We start from the raw sequence: 12549 nt of genomic DNA, 5'->3' as shown, positions 1-12549 counted from the left end.
GAGAGAGAGAGAGAGAGAGAGAGAGAGAGAGAGAGAGAGAGAGAGAGAGAGTGACATGGTTATATTTGTGCTTCAGGAAAATCACTTTGGCAGATGAACAGAAGATGGATTGGAGTGGAGAGAAACTTGAGGCTGAGAGACCAAATGGAAGACTATTACAACAATCCGGGCAAGAGGTGATGATGGCCTGAACTAAGGTGGAGGCTGTGTGAGTGGAGAGAAGAGAACATATTGGAGAGACGGTGCTGCTTCTACCTTTATAACATCAATAAGATTTGGCAACGAATTAGATATGTATATGCTGTGAGTGAGAGTGAAGGGTCAAGGGTGGTGTTGAGGTGAGTCTGAGTGACTGGGAAGATGTTGGTGTCCATAAGAGTAATAGGGAAGTTGGGAAGAGGGGTGATTTTGAGAGGAAAGATAGTAAGTTCTGTTTTGGCATGAGGAATTTGAGATGCCCGTGGGATTAACCAATTTGAGATGTCCAAAAGGCAGATTGTGAAGTATGACTGGAGTTCAGGAGAAAGACTAGGCTAGACTTACAGATCTGGGGCGCACCTACACTGACATGTTAAATGAACCCATGGAAACTGATAATATCATCAAGAGAAAGTGTAGAGGAAAAAGAAAAGAGGGTACAGGGCAGGCCTTTGAAGACACTCATGGTTAGTGGGCATGACATGGATGAGGATCTAGAACAAAAGAATGAGGAATGAACATAGGGTGGAAGAACCAGGAAAGAGCAGTGTCATAAAAACCTAGAGAGGAGAGAGTACCCAGGAGGAGGTGATTAACAGTGTCACATGTTATACAAGGTCAGGAATGATGATTGAGAAAAGGAAATTAATTTGCCAATTAAGAAATCACTTGAAAGTTTCAATTTAATGATGAGGCAGGAAGCCAGACTGCACAGTGGTAAGAAGACAATAAGAGGAGAGGAAATAAAGGCACTTTTCTCAAGGAGTTTGATTGAGAAGGGAAGGAGAGATATAGAATGACAGAAGGGATAGCTGGATCACGTGAGGGTTTTTTAAAAGATGGAAGAGATATGGGCATCTTTGTAGGTATAAGGAAGGCACCAAGAGATAGGGACAGAATCAGAGATTAGTGGAAATGTAGGAATAACAGTAGAGGCAATTTTCTGGAGAAGACAAGAAGGGGTTGGGATCAAGGGACAAGATCTTACCAAGAGAAACTTTCCTCAGAACTATATATAGCCCCTACACCACAGCTCCCTGAGAATTAATATTTTACTCTGTTCATCTAATTCCCCTACTGCAATATTGTTATTTTTAACTAATATGTATTGCTTACACTTGTTTTAGTAAGAACAGTTAACAACCTACACTGCAGTTTCATCCCTGGAAAGGCAAGGAGCATTACCCAGGAAACTGGCTTAACAACCAAGGAGAACCAAGTTCTCCAACATTCTGTCCAGCTGTTAGGTTAAGGCCAGTCACAACTCCCAAAAAAAGAAACCATCTCAGCCCCATCAATATCAGTAGGGACTTCAGTTTTCTGCTCATCCCCATTGTATCTTGAAAAATGGGAAACAAGAGGTAGGCTCAGCTGCTGTGCAACACTCCATGTGTTGGTATTAGGAAGAAAACTGATGACAATGTGTGGGATTTTTCCAAATGCGATCAGTCAGGAACATAGGTGAGCTTGTGAGTTTTCAGGTAATATTATGAACTATCAAAATGCCTGTGTCCTTTCACCTGCACCTTAAAAAAAACCCATCACAGACATTATCCACAACAGCCTAATGGTAGAGAGAATGTACTGACTGGAGGAAAAAAGACAAGTGAGGAACCATAGGACACCATGAATGAATTCATCCGAGCATCACAGACCCAGAACTGGAGGAAGCTTCAGAGATCAACTACTCCAATCCAATCCCCTCATTTTACACATGGAAAAACTGAAGCTCAAGGCGGTAAGTGACTTAACCTTAGAAATGAACCCTGGTTCACTGAATCCTAGATCTGTGCTATCTACCTGAAGGATCAGGGGCAGAAGCTGCAACAAGAACCAAGGTTTTTTGACACCCAGATGAGGACTCCATCCATCTAGCCACAGGTGTTTAAAACAGCCAGTTTCTTCACAGGAAGGTGGTAGTGTTAGGGAGGAGGCACAGAAAATACTGCACATGGCAGATGTTATGCAAAAAAACCAAGTTAACAGTAATTAAGTTGTCACTGCAAATGAGAATTATTAGATCCACCTGACTATGACAGGCTAGTCCACAAAGTGGCCCAGATAAGCTCATACACATTAGCATGTAGCCATGGCAATGCTGATTCTTGTCTGACAGGGTGACTATCTTTATATAGCTTCTAATACAAGCCTCCTGAACCTTCCTAACTTACAGCAATGCTAAGAACACTGCTTCCCGAGAATCGAGCAGTTACAAGTTCTTTTCCTCTTTGTGAAAACTCCACAGAAGCTTGCTCCAGCTTCCTCTTGGTCCCTTTCTTCATTCAGCAACTCCGGGTGAAAGCATCACCACCCAGAAGACACCACACAGTTTTGGGTTTGTGAAACAGCTTCCTATGACAGCTTCATCAATCCAACGTCAAGCTTCAAGTTTTTCATTTGCTTAGTTGACCTTTCCTTCTTTCGCTTCATAGGTTCATCTCAAAAGGATATGAGTGATAACATTATCAGGAAATTAGGTGCCAAGAGAGAACTGCCTTAAAATGCTTTTGTGAAATTCCTTAAGTTCACTTAACCAAAGAATAATTTCCATACGAGCTTTTTATAATCTTTCATCTGTCTACTTTTAGTCCATAAAGGTTAAGTTGTGATTTCAAAGTATTAACTAATTTTTCATCATTCAAGAGGTCTGGTACCAAAGTAGACTTTGGTAATTAAAAGGGAAAAATTGTCTGGAAATAGAATCCTTGGCACAGGAAAAAGTTCCACATTCTCCTCCTAGATCACCTACCCAGCTCATGAAAGTGAATTCTTTCCCAGCTCCATTTTACAAAATGGCTGAATAAAAGCTCATGGCACTTTTATTTAGGCATAAGAAAATACCAGAGGAAAGAAAGCACATAAAGAAATCAATTTGCCCTTTATAAAAGCTTAGCCCAACTTGCTGAAGGCCTTCCTCACTTTCTTTTGATATTGCAAGGGTACCAGAGGAATACCTTAGATGACCATCTGTTATCCCTCATCCTAGACATGTGACAAATAATTTTCTCTCCTTATCATACAATTCCTTGATGACATCTTTTACTCCTATCTTTCTTTAAAATTCCTTGATGGTGATATGCTGCAGCCTGATCACACCACCGTGTGCCTCTCCATTGCCCTCTGTGATATTAATTTTCAAGTTGTCAGAAATTGTCATATTCCATGTTTTGTTATTTGGTAACAGCAGAAGAATGTTGGTATTAAAAATACAGGCTTTTGCTTTCGTGGGAAATTTGGGGTCATTAGAAGGAGCTTTGCAATGCCCACTCTCCTCCTGTTAAACCCTATACCCAATTTGTTGGCCATACTGTCTGTCCTAAATATGCATACTGATGGACAAGGAGGGGCCCTTAATTTTTGTGTGTCATGGATCTGTCTGATAGGCTGATGAAGCATACGGACCCCTTCCCAGAAACACATTTTTAAATGCATAAAAATACATGTTACCAAGAAAGCTAATTATATTGAAGTATAGTTATAAAATTATTTTAAAAATTACTTCGTGGACTCCAGATAGAACGCCTGCTCTAGAGGATATCTATCCAAATGCATACAATAACCTAGGAAGACCAGTGGGTCTTCCCTGTGTGGTAGGACAGACCAGAGTCCTCTGACTGATGACAGATCTTTTGCAGTATGTTCTACAACATTCCAAGGCTTATTACCATCAACACTATGTCATCTGTAGAAGACCTTACCATCCAAAGGAATCTCTCTTCAACTTGGGACTCTGTATTGGGTCTCTTCCATCACACTGGCAAACATCTTTGATGAGTGTACAAATTACTTGTTCTGTTGAACAGGGTTATTTCTGCTGTTATAGCTTTCAAAGAATCTTGAATATTTTCATGTATGGATGGGAGACACCATACTGAAAAAGAGCCTGTAAGGTGGCATATTACTCTACTGAAACAATTTTTGAAAATCAATAATAAACACAGTTGGATCTTACATTCTTTATCTGTTTCAATGAATTGTGAACTGGTAAAGATAGTGTCTATTGTTAAATATTACTTTTTGAAGTCTTCGTGTTTCAAACTATTAATACCTTCAGCGAGGATACTCTTGATTTTTGTATTGATGATTCTCTAAAAATTTCATATAAATAGGAGAGTAGGCATATAGACTGATAGTTAATGATGTTCTCTTGGTCACTTTTTGAAGTACTAATGTATGAGACTTTTCCCCATTCCTTTAGTATCTTCCCTTTTTACCTTTTTCAGATATGCCCTAACATTTGTGTCACCTCCAGCACAGATCTCTCGATATACACAGTCTAATCTGGCTGCTTTCTTCATCTTTGTTCTCTTTAGTGGCTATCTATCCAACTATCCAACAAATACAATCAAGATGGTGATATCAGGATACTGGTATAGTAGTTCCACTGTTCTTGACAGAAAGGTCTCTTATAATAATTTTTACAAATATTTTCTTTTTTCCTTCTATTTGTTTTCTTCTTTCTATTTCATAATAAATGCCTTTGGGATGATTTTGTTTGTTTAGATACCTTGCAAAGTTTTTTTCTTTTTTTTCCTTCTTAAACTGCTGTTACCCTTCAATGGTGCTTTATGGGATGACCCTACTCACAAGTGTCCATCATCCTTCAAAAGATTTTATGACTGGGTTTATATTCTAATCCAGTGTTCCTCTGGTAGCCATTTCTCTTGGTTGGCAAGTAAATCAAAAAGTCTGCTGACAAAGGTATTTTCTGGGCTCTTTTGTTCTCTTTGTTGTAGTAATTATATAATGGCTGAAATTCTTTATAAAATTACTAAAACTGTTTTTGATAATTTATGTCCATTTCCCATTTTTAAATTGTCAAATATTTATGTACACAGTTCAAGATTAAATTGTTTCAGTTGTACACTATATCCTTTTCTCATCATTATTCTTTCTTCTTTATTTTTATAACTTGTGAGATTAGCTTTGTTAAATCAAAGGTCTGACTGTACACAGATAAGAGATTTAGGGATAATTCCCACATCGGAAACATGTCTTTTCTAGTTCGTCAAGTTCTGTTATGCTATTTGGGGCTTGCTGTTTCCAATACCCTATCAATTTCTGACATAAAGTTATCAGACTTCTGTATGGTGTGTGTCTCTGGCTTCTCTCATTCTTTCTTTTTGAACCATGCTTTCTCATAGATTTCTTCCCATTCTTACCTTTTTCCACCCTTGAATTGAAGTTCCCAAGTATCAGAGTGCATGTTTATTGAATTTGAAGTGCCTTATCAAGTTCCTCATAGTTTTTCTCTGCTGTTTCATCCCTAACAACCAGTTGCAATTATCTTCATGGTAGTCTTTTGGCAAATACTTTGCACTGATTATCATGTATGCAAGTACTAAATATCCCATGAAATAATGGTTCTCTTTCTTTTGGATGTAAGATAAAACTAATTTTCAACTTTTTTCTTTGCTTCTTAAGGAGTATATCAGAAGCTAGGAGAATTACGATAGCTAATGGGGAAAAGACTTGATTTAGTAATTCTCATGGTCCATACTCTAAATTTCCCTAAAGGCAAATTCTGTGGGCTGAGAAAGTCTAAGAGGGTTGCTCATTCCTTAATTTCTTTTTTTGAGAGTCTTACAATCTGGGGAAAATAATGAACCCTGAAAGAATCCATCTAGTAGTCTATTTCATCCAGAGGGTTGGGAAGTGTCAGTGGAATGGGTCTTTTGCAACAAGACCCTGTTCTCTTGTTCTATCATTAAAATTAAACATCAAATTTACAACAGTATACAATTCAATAGTGCCGAGTATGAGCAAGCACTGTGCTAGGTTCCGGGGTACAAAGACAAAACCCAGACAGTTCTTGTTCTCAAGGAATTTATATTCTACATATGATTGCTTCATTATCCTGAAGGTAAACAAGCTATAGCAGAAACAAAAGGAAAGCTATTTCTAACAAATATGAAATAAAATAGACTTGGGGGAAAGGGTAGTGTAAAAGTAGTGTTCCATGACACATACTTTTTTATCCAGTGACACTGGTCTTCTGGCTATTCCACAAGCAAGATACTCCATCTCTAAGCTCTGGGCATTCTCTCTGGCTGTCCCCCATGCCTGGAATGCTCTCTTTCCTCCACTCTAATGGTCTCCTTAGCTTCCTTTAAGTCCTAATTAAAATTCCACCTTCAGCCTTCCCCAATCCCTCTTAATTCTAGTGCTTTTCCTCTTTCAATTATTTTCTACACATCCTGTGTATAGCTTGCTTTGTCTATATTTGTTTATATGTTTTGCCCCCTTTAGATTATAAGCTCCTTGAAGGCAGGAACTGGTTTTTGCCTCTTTTTGTATCGCTGGTGCTTAGTGCAGCACTGGTACAGGCTAGGCGCTTAATGTTTATTGACTGTTAGCATGCTGGATTCATGAGAAAACAGAGGAGTAAAGAAATACTCTCAGGGGGAAGACTTTAACTTTACAGGCAGGTACGGAGTCTGGTTGTTTATTCAAACATTTAATTAGGAGTATCATTAAGCAACCAGTCTACTGATCTGTATATATGTGACTATTACATATTTCTTATAGCATAGTTATAATCTAATTTAAATTGTTTGGAAGACTTTCCATCTGAGAAGAAAAAATCAGATGCTCTTATTATTCCCATTTTACAGATGAGGAACCTGAGGCCAACAAAGGTTAAGTGATCGCCAAGAGTCATGCTGCTAGAACATGCTGGAGGTTGGCTTTAAATTCAGGTCTTCTAGAGTCCAGGGCCAGTGCTTTACCTAAGCAAAGGTGTTTGAAAGAATCTCGCCTTTCCAATTTGTTAGGGACAGGGATAAGGACTCAACTTGTGATTTCATTAAAATTGGGAACTCTCTCTACCCTCGCAGGTCAGCATTTTCTCTGCACCTGTTGGTTTTAGGGCACTGCTTAGGAGTGGAGAAGTGACTCAACCAAAGTCACTAATTATGTGTCAGAGGCAGCACTTGAACCACCCTGGCTTCTCAGCCAGCTCTCTGTCCAGGCCATTCCTTGTTGCCTCTGCATTTGTTCACTACAAAATACACAGCTTCCAGAGGGAGGCATAGAGCTAATGAGAGAGAAGACCTTTTGGGAAGCAAGCATTCAGAAACCACAACTGAGAGTACAGACCTCTTCCTTGTGAGAAAGAAAAAGGTGCCCCTGGAACAATCAGGAAAAGAGAAGGGTGGGTGGAGCTAAGTGGTGGTGGGGGGAAGCAGTTCTGTGGCAAAGACTGGAATTTGGCTCGATGTAGTATGCAGTCTGTTAGCCCTCTAGAAATAATCGTCAGAATGTTAAATAGCTCACGCTAGTCTATCCACAACATTCCTGAGGAACGAGTCACCAGAGTGAATCCCCCTTTACAAGAGGAGCCAGACCCAGAGCATGCCCAAAGCTGCCTCTCAGAATGAGGTGATTGCTGGCCAGGACAGGGACTCATTTCACTCTGCTTAGCAATCAGGCATCTAGAATTTATTAAGTGCCTACTAAGTGCTAGGCAGTATATGAAATATTATCTGCACTGCCTCTAATTCCAGAGGAGATGCAATTTCTGGTTGGACTGCCACCAAAGCAGATACACTTCAGACAAAACTAAGCTCAGTTTTAACTGCTGCCTTTTCCCTCTAGGTATAGGTACTGTAATTTCTTAAAAATTCAGATTGAATTCAGATTGAGATTCAACTTATCTTGGTGCAGTGATCCTAATTCTTTTGGTACAGAAGCTAACAACTGAGACTTAAACGTCTCATCTTCTGGAGCAGTGATCTCCCCAGCTCAGTGTGGCTGGCCTCATGCAAAAAACATTCTCTCCTTTTCCTTTTCGGAGACCTTGGCTGGTTTCCCTATAGTGATCTTAAGTTTAAGGACTTCAGTTGAGTCAACAGTAGTCTGGGACTCTGTACATAAAAAAGGCCAAACAGGAAGCTCTATTCTATAGGCAGTGCCCAAGTAGAGCTTCCCTGGAGGAAAAGAATTATGTCATCTGTGCCTAGACAGAACGTGTTCTGGTGCCAAAACTTTAGTCAATTAGTCAAAAGGAAGGTTCAAAGAATTCAGGAGTCTGAGTAAAAGCAAGTAAACTGCTAAGAATTCCGAAGGGGAGGAATCTGCAGTCACTAAATCCAAAAAAGGTTATCAGAATGTCTGAATGCATATTTTAAAAAAGCCCAACAAACAGGCTTTAATACAAAGGGAATTCTAATTATTGCAGAGAATCAACCAGATAAGCCATAGGGCTAACAGAAGACTGTCACAAAACAAAAACTGATCCAAAACTCATTTAGCAATAAGCTAGGAAAGAAGTGTCTAGATTCCAGCCATAAACAAAGTTAGAAGTCTATACATAGAGATATGTCAGTGAGGTTGGGACCAGAGATTTGGAAAACCAGGCCATTTAGGGAAAAATTTCTCAGAGTAATATATAAAGTCATGCAAATTAGCAATGGCTCCCAGTAATAAGATGAGTTTGAAGGAAGTTAGGCTATGGACAAACATGAGTTATAATTTCTACCACTTGACCTTTGTGAGCCTTTGTCTGCCATCAGATTTAAGATAGTTAAGACATAGAACTTTAAAAATTCAGCCTAGCAAATGTTCATTTTCCTTCATAAATCTTTCTGGTTGGTAATATACTTTTAGAACAACAGGGGTATGAAGGCTTTAAAGGCACTGAAGAAAATTACTATTCTAATCCATTCTCCTCTTCTAAACACACAACACACACACACACTGACTATTGACTTATAGGGTGAAGGAGGATTTCTCAGTCATTAAAATGATCATATGGATGGTCCCTAAATGATAAAATGTCAAGTCAACATGAGGTGAGTCCAAGATAGAAAGCTGGCAATCACAAAGACCAAATGGGGAAAGTAGTCAAGATTCCTAGCAGCTGGAATGTGAGTGATGGGCACTGGGCCATCTTATCAAGAATAAATGCCAAGCTGAGTGTCTTACTTGCAGACTATAAAAATATACCTTGGCAGAGAATGATTTAATTTAGTCAATATACAAATTAATTAAAGTTATTTCAGTTTTATCAAACAACCTCAAACACAACTGCATGCAATATTTTGGTTTGTTTTTCAGTGTATTTTGGCCAGTGGTTCTCAGAATCCTTTAGTTAAAGACTTGACAAATTACAGCTGCAATCAATGGGAAATGGAAAAATGAGTTTTAGACAACATATCCCCTTAACCTCAACATGAAGTTTGGCAGGCTAAAATAATCAGATTTAAGGGCAAGAGACAACTGGAAACATGGTAGCAATGTGAGACAATCTCTGGAAGATACTTAACTGATGACCAAAATATAGGCCAAAATATGAATTTTTGGTTTGTTTTATTTCTTCACTCTGAATTTAAACACCATATAAAATAAGCATTTTAACACATAAAGTAGAACAGAAAAAGATGATTGTGCATGAAAATGTGAATCTCTTATGTATAGATTGCTTTTCCTTTTACAAATATTATAAAAACACATTTCCTCTCCCAAATCACTTAACTAATCTCCAACATCATTACTAAGATCATCCTTGATTAAACAGTTGGGTTGTGAACCCTATCTGAGGTCCTGTCAGATTTCATCTAACTCAAGTTACAATACTATGGCAATTTTTCTCTAAAAGGCAAGAATAAGGTAGAGTTCTGACCTTGATAATCTTTTCCACACCAGAGGAGCAGATCATGTAGGTGTGGGGATTAAACCGGACTTGGTTGACAATCGACCTATGGCCTTTCAACACCATGAAGGCTCCATTGACCACCCTGCCAATGCCACCTGGGAAGAAAGAAGAAGAAAAATCAAACAAGGGGATGCATGGATGGGAATGTATTTAAGGCAACCAGCTTTGGGCCTGAGCTGTAATATGTAAAATATAACACTAGTAAAATATTTTATCTTGCAGATAAAGTTGCTATGGAAAGAATGAAGAAGAAACACCTCTCAGCATATGTGCTCTTACCCAGTACCTTTATTTAGCCTTTAAATACTGCCCACACCTACCCACTGCAATTCCATTGTCAAGTGAAGGCCATTTAAAAAAATTTTTTAAGCTTTTGATTTCTGCACTTGGCTTAGAAATATATTGGAAACAAATGAAATCGACCAGTTTGGCAACAGGGAACAAATGAATTAACGGTGGGCTTGAATTAGAGGCAGATGTAAATAACAGAGAAAGGTATTTCTGGGAAAGGTAGTACCAAATATATTAAGCCAAAAATTAGTAGGAGAAAGTAGAAGAAAAAGACCATGTCATTTCAGGTCCAGTATACCAGTTGGTATACTGCTCTGGGTGCTTGCAACATATTTTTAAAATAGATTTTGATATTTTGTTTTTACTTTACCAAATCTAGGTAAAAAAATCTTTCCTCCTGTATTGCTTGTCCCTTCCCCCACCCAAAGAACCAAACCACTTTTTTAAAAGCAGACTTTTTTTTAAACACTTTAAAAAAAATTCATGCATGTAGGCCAAATTTATAATCAACATTCTCATAAGAATCATTTTTGGGAGTATTATACTCATACAGAGCATTCATATGTAAACATACAGAGTGAACTTTCCTTTATATCCAAATATGATCGTGCTAACCCACTACCATCAATGCACTCACTTAAGGAGAAGGTGAGAGCACAGCAAGGAGAGAGGAAGCAAGAGCACAAGCCTTCTTCATAGATTTACTGAGGACTGTCTCCAGCTGCTAAGCAGGGCCAGTCTCCATAAGTTCCCATGAGGTCTGTTTAGAATGTCACGACAGGGAAGAGGAAGAAATGAAGTTCAGAGACCTAAATCTATTTTTTGAAAGCTTGGATATCAATTTCCCTACAAGAATTCCTCAGGGTACCTCTCTCTGTTTTGTGGCCTGTGTTCACTTGGATAGTAACCGAGTTGGATATTGAACTAGAGAGCAGCCAAAGACCTGGAGGAAATTATGCAACTGAACCAACTGGACCCACTATATCTTTCCTACTCCTGGCTCTCCTCTAGATGTCCCTATGCCAGTAATCACATAGATGTGCCTCATTTTCTAACCTCCTGATTACTCAGTTTCAATTCCTATGAGTTATTTCTTCACCTCAGCAACACAGAGGGATGGTCATGTACTGTAGGGTGTGTAGTCTTGTCATGACTTGTAAGTGTTCTGATTTCCTAATTAGAAATCTCTCTATACTCTCTCAAATCTTCAACCTCTATCGACTGGTTACTTCCCTACAGGCTTCAAACATGGCCAAGGCTCCCTCATCCTTAAAAATGACCTTCAATAGACTTTACAATTCCCTCAAGCTATTGTCCTAGATCTCTCCTCCTTTTCTTAGTTAAACTCCTTGAAAAAGCTATCTAGAAAAGAAGCTTCCACTTCCTCACTTCTCACTCACCCTCAGCTCTGTAATCTAGCATCAACCTCATTCAACTGAATTTGTTTTCTCCAAAGTTAATGATCTGATGGTCTTTTCTCTGCACTCCTCTTTCTTGACCTCTCTGCTGCATCAGACACTGTTGGATCTCCCTTTTCTTCTGGATGCTCTCTCCTCATTCTCCTCTTACCTATCTAACTGCTCCTCAGTCTCCTCTGCTGTTTAATCAACCATATCACAACCCCTACCTGTGGGTGTTCCCCAAGGTTCTGAACTCTCATCTTCTCCCTCTGCAGCAACTCAATCAGTTCCAATGGGTTTAACTACCATCTCTATGTATATGATGAACACAAAGACAGGCAGAACGAACATCCTAGTTTCTCCCAAGTTTCAGTCCCGCATCATCAGTTTGCCAAGTAGACATTTCAAACTTGATGACCCAGAGACATTTCAAGTTCACTGTGTCCAAAACGACTCACCATCTTCCTCACACTTCCCCCTATTACTTCCCCCCTTCAAAACTTCTCTATTTCTGTCATTGTCTATATTTCTGTCATACATTGTCTCTAAGATAAAATATGAATTCCTCTATTAAGTTTTTAAAACTTTCACAGCACGGTCTCATCCTATCTTTCCAGACTCACTGGACACTACTCCCACTCCTATACTCTGAGATCAAGACAAATTGGCTTCTGTTTGTTTTCAACACAGCACACTTCATTTTGTGTCTTTTGGCCTTTTCACTGGCTGTCCCACATACTTAGAACATACTCCCTCATGATTTCTGCTTCACAGAATCCATTTCTTCCTTAAGAAGCTACTCAAATATTACCTTCTACATGAAGCCTTTCCTGATGTCCCCAGTTGCTAGTGCTCTCCTTCCCAACTACTTTGTATTTATTAATTTTATATTAATGCACTATATACTTATATGTGCACTTGGTTCCTCAACCAAAAGGGAAGATCTTTGAGAGTAGGGACTGTTTCATTATTTGTACTTGAACTCCCAGGGCCAACACAGATACA

General features: G+C 38.9%; 1 protein-coding gene across 2 annotated transcripts in view; it reads right to left on the bottom strand.

The window, feature by feature from the left end:
- The window catches only part of DCAF5 (DDB1 and CUL4 associated factor 5), a 129481-nt gene that overhangs the window by 3865 nt on the left and 113067 nt on the right, over positions 1-12549 (bottom strand). For both annotated transcript variants that reach the window (XM_027843726.1, XM_027843727.1), the window contains exon 8: positions 9821-9948. In XM_027843726.1, coding sequence (XP_027699527.1) covers positions 9821-9948 — 128 coding nt within the window. The remainder of the gene's footprint in view (positions 1-9820; positions 9949-12549) is intronic.

The sequence above is a fragment of the Vombatus ursinus genome, unplaced genomic scaffold (assembly GCF_900497805.2).
Source record: "Vombatus ursinus unplaced genomic scaffold, bare-nosed wombat genome assembly UNPS02014926.1, whole genome shotgun sequence".
Lineage (NCBI taxonomy): Eukaryota > Metazoa > Chordata > Mammalia > Diprotodontia > Vombatidae > Vombatus > Vombatus ursinus.
The sequence above is the reverse complement of the archived record's forward strand: the minus strand, read 5'-3'. Positions and strand labels throughout refer to the sequence as shown.